The sequence below is a fragment of the Gobio gobio genome (assembly GCF_949357685.1).
Source record: "Gobio gobio genome assembly, chromosome: 13".
Lineage (NCBI taxonomy): Eukaryota > Metazoa > Chordata > Actinopteri > Cypriniformes > Gobionidae > Gobio > Gobio gobio.
The window spans coordinates 3,870,328-3,888,754 of record NC_137106.1 but is presented as its reverse complement, the minus strand read 5'-3'; the positions used below and the strand labels follow the sequence as shown (position 1 = coordinate 3,888,754).

General features: G+C 42.2%; 1 protein-coding gene across 2 annotated transcripts in view; it reads left to right on the top strand.

Moving 5' to 3' along the window:
- dnajc17 (DnaJ (Hsp40) homolog, subfamily C, member 17) overlaps positions 1–15,123 on the top strand; it is a 105,092-nt gene extending 89,969 nt beyond the window's left edge. Inside the window, exons 11-12 of one of the 2 annotated variants that reach the window (XR_013817766.1) lie at positions 13,350–14,441; positions 14,527–15,123. Coding sequence is in view for 1 of the 2 variants with exons in the window: in XM_079833205.1 (XP_079689331.1) it covers positions 13,350–13,469 (120 nt within the window). In the remaining variant the exon portion in view is untranslated. Of the gene's footprint in view, positions 1–13,349 lie in introns of both variants that reach the window. The other variant, XM_079833205.1, reaches the window with a different exon arrangement.
- The last annotated feature ends 3,304 nt before the right edge of the window (positions 15,124–18,427 follow it).

The following is an 18,427-nucleotide window of genomic DNA, read 5'->3' as shown; positions in this document are numbered from 1 at the left end:
ATCACTGTACAACACATGTCCTTATTAGGAGAAAATATATGTTGTTTTAACAAGAAAAATGTAGTTTTTATGTTGAATTGCCTGAAAAACCTCCTCATGCAAGCGTTTTTATTTTGCCATATAGGCCTATGGGAGTTTTTGCGAAATTGACGTGTTTCCATTGGGCGTATTTTAAATTTTCAATTCACAATTTCAATTTGCGCATTTTGAAGGGTAATGGAAATGCTGATACTTTAAAAACGGAAAAAAATATCAATCGGTTCACTCCGAGCAGAATCGATATTATAGCGTTTCCGTTTTTGCGTTCCTCATTAAACATTACTGTTCCGAAAACGGTTTGATAAAAAAAAAATACCGGTTAATAACGTTATTTTAATTTAGCCTATACTTTAAACAAATATGTATAAATAGACTTATTTTCACTCAATAATAATATAACGCATGGTAATTAAACTTGAATATTTATTTCATAAAAATTTTAAAACCACAACAGAAATACATGCATTAATTACAAAGCATAAACAGTGGGACAAATATTGACCTGTTTTAATGGAGCGTTAGACAATCGAAAGTGGCCCTCTATATGCCTAATTATTTTCAGAAGAGTGATAACATTCTTTGTACATAACTTTTTTTCAACACGACTTGTTTAAAAAAATTGCATGAATAAAGAATAAATAAACTGGATATCCATTGCTCTTTTAATGCACTGTCAACTGGTATTTTCAAAGCAAACACTGAGCAACACATCCTTGCATCACATAATCAAATTCAGTCAGCTAATAAAGCTTGATCATTTAATGCAATATAACATACCATTTAATACGAAGCATCAGCCGTCTATATAAAAAACATTGACCTGTCCTGTATTGGCAATCTGAAAGACTATAGGATAGATGCTAGTAGCCTACTTGGATAGGCTTAAACGGAATCCATAAACTAGCCTAAATCAGACTATTTGAGCTTAAACTCCGAACTACTTATTTAAACGTACGAAAAGAATGTCCTCCAATACCTGCACATTCATTGTAGACCTCAGCGGGGAAAGTAATGTACTTGAGGCATGAAAATGCGCGCTCTGCACTGACGGTAGAGTCATAAATGATGGTGCGCGGGCATTTCACTCACGCTTGATCCGTCAACGTCACATGCTGTAGCTACTCTATTCATGATTGGTCACTGCCAAATTAAAATATTAAAGAGAACGATAAAATAACGTTATTAACCGGTTAATGGCCATTTCAAATTAACGTTTCTTTTCAGAACGATTAAAATTGATTTTGATTTCGTTTTCGTTTTTGTTCCTCTTAAAATTTCGTTCGTTTCCGGTTTTCGTTTTCGTTCCTTGAACCGGTTCGGAGCCCTGCTTTGAACACCCATATGTTCTCGTTTTTACTAGGAAGTAGGCACTAAATTAGAATCACAAGATCGCTTAATTGGCAGAATGAACCGCTCCATTTTTTTTATTTTTTATGAAATGCTACATTAAGCGCGACAGCGTAGCTACAATTCACGTGACACGTCACATATGTTACGGTTTATCGCCGACGTTTAACGCCTCGCGCCACGAAAAACGCTGACAATAAGCGCACGCGATATTCGTCCCGGTGTGTACAGGCCTTTAGTGTTTCTTTGTTTAGATTAAGGAGCTTTACACACAACCTTATTAGAGCTAAATAGGCATATTTGATGACCTGTCATGTTATACATTTCATGTAGACTTGATTTGGGTGTATACAGTTGCCATTTACATACAGCCAACAACAAATTTCCCAATAATATATTTGTGCCCAGTGAAAATGCTGAGTGGTTAGTAATTTGGTAAACACTAGACACACAGCACAAAAAGTTAATGTCAAGCCCTGGACATATTTACAAAACCATGACAAAAGCCAACAAAATGACTAAAACCTTAACGAGAATATTTTTTTTTATTGTGTTAATCGAAATATTGCTTAAAACTATAATATCATCACAATGATACTAAAATAACACTTTGTGAAATGTACTCCAATAATTTTTTATTGATGCTATTTGAAAAAAATGCCATTTTTAATAGACAGAACGCCAGTGTGGGAAAGAAAATAGTCAAATGCCACGCACATTATTAACAGATGCATCTGTGAGACATTCGTGGAGAGACGTCACGGCGAGACGAGCGCTGATGTCACCTGTGTTTACGCCCCGTCATGTCGTACGGGTCTCAGCATGTCGTCCACACACCACAGTATCCTCGCCTGAAGCATGAACCGCAAACAAACGCTGCATGCTGGGAAGCCCCGCTCATGAGCTTGGAAGGTGTAATTATGTGATGTCGTCGAGTGATTTCTGTATGACAAACATGAGCGCTCAGGCTCTTTCACTTACTAGAGCAAATGAGGAGAATTAGTGTGACTCGTGCTTTTTATTATATACAAAATAGACATATATACTGTAATAGTATATAAAGTAACAGTTTAGGCTCATCAACAGTTTATGAAATGCATAAAATAAACCACACAGTCATTCTGTCGTCATTTATTGAAACCCAGTTTCCCACTGATTATTACAATTATTACTGATTATTATGATTAGTGTTAATCATAAATACTGTCATTGTCTCAATTGGCTTTGTTTCAGAATTCAGATTTTGAATGCACCAATTGAAACCGTGAGATTTCTTGTTATTCCGCCAGTGAAGTCTATGGCAGCCCATTGAACCGCTTGCGGGAAAGTTACGAAATTTGGCACACATATAGAGGACTGGCCCAACATTAATCACACCAAATTTGGAGTCTCTAACTCAATCCCTCTAGCGCCACCACCTGTCCAAAGTTTCACTCATGTTTATTTTAATAACTTTTGAACCCTAAGGGATAGAAACATAATTATTCCTTCGATTCCTTAGCTCAAGCCGATTCGATCGCACCCTATGATGTCATTTTTCGTCATGAAAATGTTCCCGCCATTTTGAATTTTCAGAAAAAAAAACTACTTTTTCGAACTCCTCCTAGGCCGTTGCTCTGATTTTCACGAAAATTTAACCAGATCATCTTCAGGCAGTGCCGACAAAAAGTTATGGAACTCAAGTTGATTTGTCAAATTGTTTTTGATAAACGCGCAAACAAATTTTACATAGCGTTTGCGAAAATACACTTTATCTCCGCAATGCTTTATCGTATTCAAACCAAACTTGGTACATGTCATCCCAAGCATGACTTGAGGCAACATGCAGCGTTTCGGCGAAGCGCCACCTACTGGTCCGGATATATGAACAATGGCTATTTTTGCTTATAACTTTTGAACCGTTTGTCTCGTTAGATTCAGGACAGCATGCCGAGTCGTGTGATATCCAATTTTACCATATCGGCCATTTTGGCTGTTGGGACATTTGGTTTATGTGCTAAAATGCTGTATTTTATGACCACATGAACGGATTGCTACGAAACTCGGTATGGGTCATCAGCACGATGCCTTGAAGGAGCCTGAGTCGTTTTGTAACAGTCAACTTTTATTTTATTTATATAGCGCGTTTAACAATGCAGATTGTTTCAAAGCAGCTTCACAGTGTTAAACAGGAAAATAATGCAGCATAATTTTATTCGGCCATACAGCCGTTCTCGAGAAAACGGTGATGTCATCAGTTCATTTCAATTATCATACAGTGACAATGTAGGCTTTAGATCAGTAATTAGATCAGTAATTTAGTTTATATTGTTAATTTAGTTTAATAATTAGATTTATTTGGATATTTAGTTGAAAAATTTGTACCACCTAGTGGAGTTTTTTTCTTCTTTAAAGGCTTATAACTTTGAGTGTGGTTGACTTATTTTCATGGGAGTAACTCTTTTTGTCTCCTGAATCCTTGCCGAGTCCAACGATAACAGACTTGCCAGGTTTCGGCGTATAGTTTGTGCAGCGTTGTAATTTAGCGCTTAAAAAACATTAGCTGATATCTTCGAAACTGCTAGTCCAATCGAGACGAAACCAGCGTCAGAAGTTCAGAAACATAGGTCGATAGCTAAATGATAATGCTTAAATGTCAAAATATTGATTGTAAGGGGTAGTAAAATCCAATCAAAGTCAGGTGTCAGTCATTTTTTACGTGTTTTTTCATATAAATGTCTATAACTCCAAAACGAAACGAGATATTTTCACCAAAATTGACACACACATGTATGGGACGTAAGACCTCCGTTCATCTTCAGACACTAATGAAGATATTTGTGTTGAAATCTGAAGGCTCAGTGATGCCTGCATAGCCAGCAATGACATTTCCTCTCTCAAGATCCATTAATGTACTAAACACATATTTAAATCAGTCCATGTGAGTACAGTGGTTCAATATTAATATTATAAAGCGACAAGAATGTTTTTGGTGCGCTAAAAAACCCAAAATAACTTATATAGTGATAACCAATTTCAAAACACTGCTCCATGAAGCTTCGGAGCGTATATAGAATCAGCGAGTTGAATGATGATTTGGATCGCGTGTCAAATCGCAAAACTAATGAAATCACGTGACTTTGGTGCTCCGAACCGCTGAATCGACTCGCTGATTCGATACACTCCAAACCGCTGAATCGACTCGCTGATTCGATCCGCTTCGAAGCACTAAATCGACTCGCTGATTCGATACGCTCCGAACCACTGAATCGACTCGCTGATTCGATACACTCCAAACCGCTGAATCAACTCGCTGATTCGATACACTCCAAACCACTGAATCGACTCGCTGATTCGATACGCTCCGAAGCACTGAATTTACTCGCTGATTCTATACACTCCGAACCACAGAATCGACTCACTGATTCGATACGCTCTGAACCACTGAATCGACTCGCTGATTCAAAACGCTCTGAACCACTGAATCGACTCGCTGATGCGATACACTCTGAACCACTGAATCAACTCGCTGAGTCGATACACTGTGAACCGCTGAATCGACTCGCTTATTCAATCCGCTCCGAACCACTGAATCGACTCGCTGATTTGATACACTCCGAACCACTGAATCGACTTAGTGATTCGATACGCTCCGAACCGCTGAATCGACTCGCTGATTCGATACGCTCCGAACCGCTGAATCGATTAGCTGATTCGATACGCTACGAACCGCTGAATCGATACGCTCCGAACCATTTAATCGACTCGCTGATTCGATACACTCCGAACCACTGAATCGACTCACTGATTCGATACACTCCGAACCACTGATTCGACTCGCTGATTCGATAAGCTCCGAACCACTGAACCTACTCGCTCATTTCAACGCTCCGTACCGCTGAATCAACTCGCTGATTCGATACGGTCCGAAACGCTGATTCGATACGCTCCGTACCGCTGAATCAACTCGCTGATTCGTCAACTCCGAACCACTGATTCGACTCGCTGATTCGATACGCTCCGTACCGCTGAATCAACTCGCTGATTCGATACGCTCCGTACCGCTGAATCAACTCGCTGATTCGATACGCTCCGAAACACTGATTCAATACACTCTGAACCACTGAATAGACTCGCTGATTCGATACACTCCGACTCACTGATTCGATACGCTCTGAACCGCTGAATCAACTTGCTGATTCGATACGCTCCGAACCACTGAATCGACTCACTGATTCGATACACTCGGAACCACTGAATCGACTCGCTGATTCGATACGCTCCGAAGCTTCATGGAGCAGTGTTTTGAAATTGGTTATCACTATATGTCGTTATTTAGGTTTTTTTAGCACATCAAAAATATTCTCGTGGCTTTATAATATTAATATTGAGCCACTGTACTCACATGGACTGATTTAAATATGTTTTTAGTACATTACTGGATCTTGAGAGAGGAAATGTCATTGCTCCCTATGGAGGCCTCGCTGAGCCTTCAGATTTCAACACAAATATCTTCATTAGTGTCTGAAGATGAACGGAGGTCTTACGGGTGTGGAGGGTGAGGAATAAATGACATTATTTTCATTTTTGAGTGATCTAACCCTTTAATGTATCGAAATACAATACAGTACTGTTCAAAAGTTTGGGTTTTTTAATGTTTAAAGTCTCTTCTGCTCTCCAAGGCTGCGTTTATTCGATCGTAAATGCAGTAAAAACAGTGAAATATTCCTCCAGCTGTGAATATATAGTAAAGTGTCATTTATTCCTGTGAGTTTTCAGCATTAGGATCCTTCAGAAATCGCTCTGATTTGCGGAAACCGTAATCCTTTCTAAAAGAACAGCAGTGATTTCGTTTGTAGCGGTCTAAATGTCGCTTTGGATCAGTCGAATGCGTCCGCGCTGAAGTCACCGGTGTGCGTTCAGAACCGTGACCCATTTTCGTGTCACGACCCGTTGGAAATCTGGGACACTCGTCCTCCTCCGGGGCCTGGATTTAGCGGCGTTCCCGTCCACAGAGCGCTTCGGAAAGTTTGTATGTGTAAAGTGATGCCTCTCTTTTTTCCTCCGCTTTTGTTTAGTTTATTGAAGATGCAGCAGTTGTTTATTTACTTAATTGAGCTTGCGTGATATTTGGTGGTTAGGTGGGAGACGGAGGCCTGAGCTCATGGAGCTGGAATGCTAATGGCAGCCGTCCTTCCGGAATGCCGTGCTTCCCCTCCGCCTCTCTCTCTCTCTCTCTCTCTCTCTCTCTCTCTCTCTCTCTCTCTCTCTCTCTCTCTCTCTCTCTCTCTCTCTCTCTCTCTCTCTCTCTCTCTCTCTCTCTCTCTCTCTCTCTCTCTCTCTCTCTCTCTCTCTCTCTCTCTCTCTCTCTCTCTCTCTCTCCTGTGGTTGATGCGAGAGACCCCATTCATCTCTTCCAGATGCGTCTAACCCTGCAGAATCACTTTCTCTTCATCTCTCCTGCTTGTCTTAGTTTTCACAGACACGCACACGCTCTGGAGCGCTGAGGACTCATCTCTGGACGTCCCTGTTTCTAGTCACTCGTTATATGATGCTGTTCATTTATTTATTTATCTATTTAGAAAGGCATTAGGGTTTCAGGTTGGCCTACATTAGGTTTAATTATCAGCAGAAATTGAATCATCAAATGTAAAAATAAAACTCTGCTTAGGGCCCTACTTTAACGATCTGAGCGCAGGTGCACTCCGGGTGTGTCCGAATCCTCTTCTGCCAGTTAAACGACGGAAAAAACTGTCTGTGTGCGCCGGCTCATGGTCTAATAGGGTCGTCCCTCGTCTCTTAATGAGTCATGGGTGTGTTTTGGGCGTAACGTGCAATAAACCAATCAGAGCCTCATCTCCCTTTCCCTTTAAAAGCCAGTTGTGCTGCACCATTGAGAGGATTCACTATTTACATGAGGAGAGACTGTGTGTGTGTGTGTGTGTGTGCGCGTGTGCTGCTGTGCATCCCTGTGTGTGTAATGATCAGTGTGTGTGTGTGTGTGTATATGTGTGTGCACGCTGCTGCGCGTCCTTGTGCATGTCCCTGTGTGTGTAATAATCAGAGTGAGTGTGCTGCCGCATGTCCCTGTGTGTAATAATCAGTGTGTGTGTGTGTGTGTGTGTGCTGCTGTGCATCCCTGTGTGTGTAATAATCAGAGTGTGTGTGCTGCCGCATGTCCCTGTGTGTAATAATCAGTGTGTGTGTGTGTGTGTGTGTGTGTGTGTGTGTGTGTGCTGCTGTGCATCCCTGTGTGTAATAATCAGTGTGTGTGTGTGTGTGTGTGTGCTGTTGCGCGTTCCTGTGTGTGTAATAATCAGAGTGTGTGTGTGTGCTGCTGTGCATCCCTGTGTGTGTAATAATCAGTGTGTGTGTGTGTGTGTGTGTGTGTGCTGCTGCGCGTTCCTGTGTGTGTAATAATCAGAGTGTGTGTGTGTGCGTGTGTGTGCGCTGCTGCGCGTTCCTGTGTGTGTAATAATCAGAGTGAGTGTGTGTGTGTGCTGCTGCGCGTTCCTGTGTGTGTAATAATCAGAGTGAGTGTGTGTGTGTGTGTGTGTGTGTGTGTGTGTGTGTGTGCGCTGCTGCGGGTTCCTTTGTGTGTAATAATCAGAGTGAGTGTGTGTATGTGTGTGTGTGTGTGAGTTGCTGCGCGTTCCTGTGTGTGTAATAATCAGAGTGAGTGTGTGTTGCTGCACGTCCCTGTGTGTGTAATAATCAGAGTGTGTGTGTGTGTGTGTGTCCCTGTGTGTGTAAAAATCAGAGTGTGTGTGTGTGTGTGTGTGTGTGCGCGTGCGTGCATGCGTGTGTGTGTGTGTGCTGCTGCGTGTTCCTGAGTGTGTAATAATCAGAGTGTGTGTTTGCTGCTGCACAACCCTGTGTGTGTAATAATCAGAGTGTGTGTGCACGTGTGTGTGTGCTGCTGCGCGTCCCTGTGTGAGTAATAATCAGAGTGTGCGTGTGTGTGTGTGTGTGTGTGTGTGTGTGTGCTGCTGCGCGTCCCTGCGTGTGTAATAATCAGTGTGTGTGTGTGTGTGTGTGTGTGTGTGTGCGCGCGCTGCTGCGCGTTCCTGTGTGTGTAAGAATCAGAGTGTGTGTGTGTGTGTGTGTGTTGCTGCGCGTTCCTGTGTGTGTAAGAATCAGAGTGTGTGCTGCGCATCCCTCTTTGTGTAATAATAAGAGTGTGTGTGTGTGTTGCTGCGCATCCCTGTGTGTGTAATAATCAGAGTGTGTGTGTGTGTGTGCGAGTGCGCGTGCATGCGTGTGTGTGTGTGCTGCTGCGTGTTCCTGTGTGTGTTAGAATCAGAGTGAGTGTGTGTGCTGCGTGTCCCTGTGTGTAATAATCAAAGCAGCACACACACACACACACTAGGCTTGCTACGATAGTCGGTGTTGCCGGTGTTACCGGTGTCCAGACTCAACACCGGTTACATCACTTGCCCACCGTGGCACCGCCCACCGTCTTTTTTTATTTTTTTATAGTAATAAAATAATTTAGTTCAGTTAGAGAACAGACAATACAAATAAAAACTGAACGTATCTGCTAAATAAAGCAGGATCCGACCGTGAGTCTCGGCAGCGGCAGGAGTCATTCATCAGATTTAAGAGTGAGGAGCTGACGGAGATGATCGCGGAAGATTTGGTTTCAAAGCAAAACGTAAAAGCGCCTATTTAAGGGAGTTTGTCATTTGTTTTGTTGTTGCGTTTTTCATTAAAAATAATAGGCTAATGAACCCACAATTCAAGCAACCCGCAGCCGAATTGGCGCTAATTCAAAACCGAAAGTAAAATGTGCACGGCCGCACATAGCGCGCATTGTTTACTTTCGCCTGGCTCCGCAGTGCGAGCCTCCGCGCTACGCTGACTGACCGCATTTATTTTTGCCGCGCGCACCGAATATAAACAAGGCTTTACGGACGAACTGTTATTCATTCATGGCGTGCATCTCAATCATAGACTGATCAATGCTTGATCAGTGCCCTGACTACTGAACTAGGGAACTGATTGAAACGCACCCATGGCCTCACAGAGCGCGCATTTACAGACGAGCTGTCATTCACATGTGCGCGCACTGGCGCGTTTTCAGTTCAGAGCGGTCGTGTGCATGTTACTTTCGGTTAGATAGAATTAGTGATTTAAAAGCCTCCGCCGGTGATACCGGTATTACCGGTGTTGTCACACATCAATTAACCGGTGGGGAAATGTCCTCACCATCACATCCCTAACACACACACGTCCCTGTGTGCATCCCTGTGTGTGTAATAATCAGTGTGTGTGTGTGTGCTGCTATGGGACTTTTATTATGCCACAGTCGCCGGCGCCACTTCCGCTCCTCCGCTCATGAGTGTGAGGTAACGCAGCTCTGTTGATCATATTAGACACATCTGAGTGTGTTGATGATGTTCTGACGTTACTCTGTGTGTTCTCTCAGCGGCTGCTATGACACTTGTTCACACTGCAGTGAGAGTAAAGCGTTTCTGCAGAATAAAACCGCAAACCGAGGGAAACGCGGATATGATGTCATCGACAGGCCACGCCCTCACACGTCCCGGTTCCTCGGCTAAAATAGCATCTCATGATTTACGAATAGTTGGAAACATTTGTGATATTGTAAGTATTCAACTGAACAAAATATATAACACTGGCCTTGTGGTTTTTGGATATTTTACTGAAAAAATTTTACATAGTGCACCTTTAATTGCGGTGAAGTCCTTCCAGGGTTTGTTGAGCACATTATAGTTGCTTATCACTTCTTTCTGAACCAGTAATGAACCGTTTGAAGCAAAGACACTTAATCTGAGAGCGTTTAGAGATGGAAACCTGTTGTGCATTACATGCTGAGGATTTGGGGTTTTTTAGCGTTGAAGCACATGATTATAAACTGAACGAAATTAGGTGTAGAACAATTTTCACTCAGTAAACTTCACAAATAATCACAGAAATGGCAAGCAATGTAGAAAAACTGAAACATACTGGTTTTTATTTACAACTTTTTTGTGTAGCAGATTACATTGGCATAAAGAAACTCGCACTAAATCTGCTTCGAGTGTGTGTATGATCTAATGCTGAATCACTGACCCAGAACACAACAGATTCCTCATTCTAGAAGGTCTGAGTCAGATTTCTGAGCTCAGCTGATCTGAATGCCGTTTGTGATCTAAAACAGGTTGTTCATGAGGACCAAAGTTGTATGTGTAGTAGAATCTACTTTACCTGCGTATAAACAGTGCACTTGTGTAAAACAATATACGCCCGTGAAGGGGGCATGAACTATACTTAACATTAAAAATGGTCATCATTTAGAAATAAAAGGCATTTTTCCTACCCTGATTTGAACGCTCTGTGGGGCGTGTCTGCTGTGAGACTTCAGTGTAAACGCCCACTGCTGTGATTGGCTGCTGTGAGACTTCAGTGGAAACGCCCACTGCTGTGATTGGCTGCTGTGAGACATCAGTGTAAACGCCCACTGCTGTGATTGGCTGCTGTGAGACTTCAGTGTAAACGCCCACTGCTGTGATTGACAGCTATGAGACTTCAGTGGAAACGCCCACTGCTGTGATTGGCTGCTGTGAGACTTCAGTGGAAACGCCCACTGCTGTGATTGACAGCTATGAGACTTCAGTGGAAACGCCCACTGCTGTGATTGGCTGCTGTGAGACTTCAGTGGAAACGCCCACTGCTGTGATTGGCTGCTGTGAGACTTCAGTGTAAACGCCCACTGCTGTGATTGGCTGCTGTGAGACATCAGTGTAAACGCCCACTGCTGTGATTGGCTGCTGTGAGACATCAGTGTAAACGCCCACTGCTGTGATTGACAGCTGTGAGACTTCAGTGTAAACGCCCACTGCTGTGATTGACAGCTGTGAGACTTCAGTGTAAACGCCCACTGCTGTGATTGACAGCTATGAGACATCAGTGTAAACGCCCACTGCTGTGATTGGCTGCTGTGAGACATCAGTGTAAACGCCCACTGCTGTGATTGACAGCTGTGAGACTTCAGTGTAAACGCCCACTGCTGTGATTGACAGCTATGAGACATCAGTGTAAACGCCCACTGCTGTGATTGGCTGCTGTGAGACATCAGTGTAAACGCCCACTGCTGTGATTGACAGCTGTGAGACTTCAGTGTAAACGCCCACTGCTGTGATTGGCTGCTGTGAGACTTCAGTGTAAACGCCCACTGCTGTGATTGACAGCTGTGAGACTTCAGTGTAAACGCCCACTGCTGTGATTGGCTGCTGTGAGACTTCAGTGTAAACGCCCACTGCTGTGATTGACTGCTGTGAGACTTCAGTGTAAACGCCCACTTCTGTGATTGGCTGCTGTGAGACTTCAGTGTAAACGCCCACTGCTGTGATTGACAGCTGTGAGACTTCAGTGTAAACGCCCACTGCTGTGATTGACAGCTGTGAGACTTCAGTGTAAACGCCCACTACTGTGATTGACAGCTGTGAGAATTCAGTGTAAACGCCCACTGCTGTGATTGACAGCTGTGAGACTTCAGTGTAAACGCCCACTGCTGTGATTGGCTGCTGTGAGACTTCAGTGTAAACGCCCACTGCTGTGATTGGCTGCTGTGAGACTTCAGTGTAAACGCCCACTGCTGTGATTGGCTGCTGTGAGACTTCAGTGTAAACGCCCACTGCTGTGATTGACAGCTGTGAGACTTCAGTGTAAACGCCCACTGCTGTGATTTGCTGCTGTGAGACTTCAGTGTAAACGCCCACGGCTGTGATTGACAGCTGTGAGACTTCAGTGTAAACGCCCACTGCTGTGATTGACAGCTGTGAGACTTCAGTGTAAACGCCCACTGCTGTGATTTGCTGCTGTGAGACTTCAGTGTAAACGCCCACTGCTGTGATTGACAGCTGTGAGACTTCAGTGTAAACGCCCACTGCTGTGATTGGCTGCTGTGAGACTTCAGTGTAAACGCCCACTGCTGTGATTGACAGCTGTGAGACTTCAGTGTAAACGCCCACTGCTGTGATTGGCTGCTGTGAGACTTCAGTGTAAACGCCCACGGCTGTGATTGACAGCTGTGAGACTTCAGTGTAAACGCCCACTGCTGTGATTGACAGCTGTGAGACTTCAGTGTAAACGCCCACTGCTGTGATTGACAGCTGTGAGACTTCAGTGTAAACGCCCACTGCTGTGATTGGCTGCTGTGAGACTTCAGTGTAAACGCCCACTGCTGTGATTGGCTGCTGTGAGACTTCAGTGTAAACGCCCACTGCTGTGATTGGCTGCTGTGAGACTTCAGTGTAAACGCCCACTGCTGTGATTGGCTGCTGTGAGACTTCAGTGTAAACGCCCACTGCTGTGATTGGCTGCTGTGAGACTTCAGTGTAAACGCCCACTGCTGTGACTTTTAGCACGTTTTTACTATTACAGCTCTCAACGTTAACTAATTGTGAAAAGGGTTGATTATGGCATGATATTGAGATCAGGCGTTAGAATGAACACGGTCACTCACATGTTATGGCGTTACTGTCGAGTTCATATCGTAAAAGTCTGTTTGCCAAGCCTGCGCCGAAATTGCGACTGATTTACCAAAGAATCCACACAGAAATATAGCGAACACAAATGAATAATGCTCAACTGAGATGTTCACATTGTTGAGAATAAATAAGCACATTCCCAGCATTAGGATCCGTTGGAAGGGGATGTTATTTTGAGTCGCTCTTCTCTCCTCGTCATCTCACTAACACTCCAGTGGGCGGAGCTAAAGTTGCTATGATGAAGACTATCCCTTTAAAAGAACCATTTTTTTTTCTTAGTGTGAAGACTGTTTTAAAACATCTAAAGAACCGTTTTCTATATAAAGAACCTTTTGTGGAATGAAAAGATTGCATGAATATTATAAACACTATCTTCATCCTGTTTGTGTGAATGTAACACTCAACCAAATGTCAAGCTGTTGATTAAATCTGTTTTGTGTGTGTGTGTGTGTGTGTGTGTGTGTGTGTGTGTGTGTGTGTGTTTCTCAGAGTTGTCTACGTAGCGAGCGCGACTACGAGAGCGTGGTGCTGATGCGACTGAGACAAGCGGAGGAGAGGAAGAGGCTGATCGAGGAGATGAAGCGGGAGGAAGAGGACGAGACGGCGTGAAACTCACTTTCACCTTTGATTTGACAGCAGAACATCAATAAAGCCTTTTTTGGAACGAACATTTTTTCCTTGAATATTCGTTCGGTGCTTTTCTATGGCAGGAGGATCATCACATCAATACTTTTTTCATGTTCTCGAAAAAAAAAATCCATGTTGCAAAATTCTGTTTCAAATTGGATTGTGCTGTCTCTACTCTCAGCTCAATAACTGTGTCGATCGATGTTCTCCAATCAACTTCACTTCAGCTCTACAGAAGACAATAGTGCAGCTATTATCTGTTATTATTATTATAAAGTCAATCTAAGTATTCTGATACAACAAGAAAAGGAAGAAATATGGACATGAAAACGGTTCCCAGTCAAATAAACCGTCTGCCATTGTTTGGACAAACTGAATATTTTGTACTATTCTGCTTTCAAAGTGTGATTGTGCCGTCTTTCTTTAAAGTTTATAGATGTTTTTTAAAGTGTTACTTTAACTACAAATCTCTTTGTAATGCTGCGTTCACACCGAACGTGAATAGAGCGTCATGAGCGAGTGATTTCAATGTAAAGTCAATGGAAAGCGTGTGGCGCTCGTCTGGAGGTCCTGCGGTGTGATGGACGGCATTCCGCCTCCTCCGCGCATCCAGTTCACGCGAATGGACCGTCTTGCACAATACGTGCGAGTGATTTTATTTGGTGTTTTTTGTGCATTCATGCGTTTGAAGTGAATTCACGTCTGACACCCGAGTTGAAAAATCCGAACTTTGGCGTCAATTCGCGCCGTGTTAACCAATCAGGAGCCTGCTCTCTGCTGTCACATGGTGAAGTGACATGATGAGAAACCCTGCATAAATTAAACACACTACTATTATTGTGTCACAAAATGTAGTTTTAAGACTTTTTCAGGTGAGAATGTAGTTGTTTAAAGCTCAAATCTGTGGTTTATAAAGAGAGCTCCTCTCTGAACATGTGATCTGGTGTGTGTGGAGTTGAACATGTGATCTGGTGTGTGTGGAGTTGATCATGTGATCTGGTGTGTGTGGAGTTGATCATGTGATCTGGTGTGTGTGGAGTTGATCTGGCTCTGATGTGGTGGTTAAACATCAGATGTAATTCATCTTGTGATCTAACGGCCCATCTTTGCTCTCATCAATCATAATTTGTTGTCTGCCAAATCGTTTTGACTGAGGGCGAAGAGAAGTTTCATAACTTCATTCTTTAGGATATTTAAATACACATGCAGTGAAGATAATGTAGGCGTTGCCTGGACCACATTTGTGTGGCTATTAATGTTTAATATATATATTTAAAATGAAAATGAAAAGAGGCAGAGGTGTTTTATGGCATATTCTCCAGGAGCGCCTTGAACGCGCGTCTATTTCACTTCAAACGCTCGATTTACACACGCGTCCAATTCACTGTGGACGGATTCGAAATGTTCAAGCGTCAAACTAGACGCGGTTTTGACGCTCTATCCGCGTTTGGTGTGAACGCAGCATAACAGCAGGTGTGATGTGATTTATGCATCTGAGATCTTCAAATGGAGGGTTCATTATCCATCATGAACGGAGTTGTGAATAAATCATCAATGGATATCAAATTTCATATTTATATCACACAAACTCACCAAAAATTGACAAGTCGTATATCAAATTAAAGCTCTCACTCTCAAGAATATCACAGAAATAACTCCTTTGAACAAGCAAACACATGAGTCATATTCCTGTCCGGATCACTAACTCGTTGTGGAGCTACATCGGCTCGTTCCTTAGGTTGTTTTCTTCAAAATGAGACCATTTTCACACGTCTGTGAGCAAGCATGACCAAACCACACTGTGATAGGTCACCGATGTCCAGATCAAAACATGTGATGCAGACAAATACTCTTATTATCCTTAGTTTTGATCGTCTTTGTTAGCCGCGATTGTTGATGACGTCATCACGTATTGCGTCATATGAGTGTCTCAGCCATAGACCGTAAAAAAATATGGACGACGCGATTTCATTGGCGGTCGAGAGTAGGAAGTCGAGGCGCGATATCGAAAGCCCGCCCACACTCTCACAGATGAAGAACAATTCATTATGTTGGTGTGAAATAAACAGTTATGAAAATGTTGAATATACAGCTAAAGCTCCAATCTCCTCCCAAAAATCCAGAAAAAAAAGTCTGTTAGTGCCTCAGTGCCGTCAATCTCAGCTGTCAATCATGACGTCGTTTTTATAGCATCAAATAACTCACTAAACTTATTTAAAAAACCAACACTTGAAATGAAATCATCGTGATAAAAACTGCCTACAATGACAGAAACCATCTTTAGGAAACAATTATTTGAAGTGTAATTTGATTGTTTAGTTTGTCTTGCGTCCAATAGAGTACACGGAGAGGCGGGGCTTATGAACTATACTGGGACCAGCCACCGGGGGGCGATCGAGGCATGTTGTCTTCAACATGAGTGTGGCAGGCTTGATCTCAGGTCTCTATAGACACGTCAATCATGCTTCTAGACCAATCAGAGCCTGAGATCTCCCTTTACAAATTTGAGTAGGCGGAGCCTTCTTTTCCAGCCATAGATATACATAATAAAGGCTAGATGTCTCGTCCGCGCTGCTGGCCAATGGAGGTCGGCGTTCGCACCTGGCGGCCATCTTGTCACAGTCAACTCGCTCACTCCTAACATTGTGTTTTAATGGTGCGTGTACTTTTTAAATAACCATAACTTGCTCAATTTTCTACCGAACTGTTTGGTTTGTTATAAACGTCAGAGATGTAGTTATGACACTGCATACTTATGAAAAACTATTCATAATTTGATCAAGCATCCAGAGAATTATAGCCACGTTAATAACGTTTGTAAGAAACCAAACCATTTGTAAATCCGTCGAGATTTCAGCGAGATAAGAGTATTTGTGTTCAGATCACTCGCCTTACATCAGTGACAAGATGGCCGCCAGAAAGCTTGCCTGTGACAAGATGGCCGCCAGAAAGCTTGCCTGTGACAAGATGGCCGCCAGAAAGCTTGCCTGTGACAAGATGGCCGCCAGAAAGCTTGCCTGTGACAAGATGGCCGCCAGAAAGCTTGCCTGTGTCAAGATGGCCACCAGAAAGCTTGCCTGTGACAAGATGGCCGCCAGAAAGCTTGCCTGTGACAAGATGGCCGCCAGAAAGATTGCCTGTGACAAGATGGCCGCCAGAAAGATTGCCTGTGACAAGATGGCCGCCGGTGATCAATCAATGCAGATGAGGAGGATTAATCTCAATAACTTTTTTTTGGAAGGAGATATCAAGAAAATTATTTCCCCCGTTTAATGCCAACTAGTGGAATCAACAGACACTTTCTGAATGTATTATTTAATTTAAAAATAAATCAAAATATGACTTTTTTTTATAAGTGTTTATCATAAAATTGTGAATAAATACAATATAATATATGCAATATTCCACCCATGTGCTAAAACTGACAGTGTTTTCTGTAAAATGAGAGCATGTTTATCAATTTACTCTGATGTATGTTGGGTAGGGCGCTCTTTTAAATCCAGATATGCCTAATTCTCGAAAGAATTCGTAATATGCCGCAGAGCTGAAGGGGTTAATGTTACACAAAAGTTCATTTTTCCCGATTAGGATGTTTGAAGGTTTGATTTTCAGCCATATTTTCTGGTTTCTCTAAGCATGAGACTTTGACAGAAGGTTTGAGATGGAGTGTGTTCTTGTGGCATCATCAGCCAATCATGCGGCTCATTAGTCACATGGTGTTTACGGCGCAGGTGATTGGCTCAGGAACTTCAAGAGCTCCTTGCATTTTGATACACTGATGTGTGCAACAGTAAACGGTGTGTATTCTGTGTGGTTGTGTTTTCCAGTCAGTCACTCTTCCTCTGCTCCTTCTATCCATCATCCTCTCTGTTTGCTCTCCTCGCGGCCGTCACATGTTTCTGTTTACTTATGCGGGCTTTTCTTTTATATTCCTGGAAAGAATAGGAACACACAGAGTCTCTTTCACATTACAACACAGGAAACACAATTACAGCCGTCCTCAGGAGAACCCAGCAGAACCGCAGCTGGACAAGCTCCACTTCTGCATTCATGTGCATTTACATATTCATATAATAGAGTAGGATATAGAGTTTGAAAAATTACAACCTGTGCATTGACAACGAAAACCAAAGTGACACATTTCAGAGAAACACAGGTGTGTGTAGACTCTGTCCAGTTATCTTTATTTCTCCAGCGCTTCACACACAGATGCCTCAAAATGAAAACAATAATGTAAATATTAATATTATAAGTGTGAATCAAAAAATCGCATAAAAGCGCATTTAAAACAAATAACTAGCATGATTTAATCTCTTAAATGTCTGTGTGTGTGTGTGTGTGTGTGTGTGTGTGTGTGTGTGTGTGTGTGTGTGTGTGTGTGTGTGTGTGTGTGTGTGTGTGTGTGTGTGTGTGTGTGTGTGTGTGTTGGTCATAATTTAGACTTTTTTTATCTAATTTCAGCTTTTTATCTCATAATTAGGACTTTTAATCATAATTTTGATTTTAAATCCAAAATTTTTAATTTTTATCTCAGAATTTTTAAAGTCCTAATTTCAACTTTTCATTTTACAGTGACTAAGCGTGTCATATTTTTGACTTTTTATCTAATAATGAGGACTTTTTAAATCATATTTTTGACTTTTTATCTAATAACGAGGACATTTTAAATCATATTTCCAACATTTTGAAAGTGTTGAATCATGTTTTCAACATTTTATCTTATAATTATGACTTGGCATGTCATATTTGTGACTTTTTATCTAATGAGGACTTTTAAAATCATATTTTCAACATTTTATCTTAGAATTAAGACTTAGCATGTCATATTTGTGACTTTTTATCTAATAATGAGGACTTTTAAAATCATATTTTTTACTTTTTATCTAATACCGAGTACATTTAAAATCATATTTTCAACATTTTGAAAGTGTTGAATCATG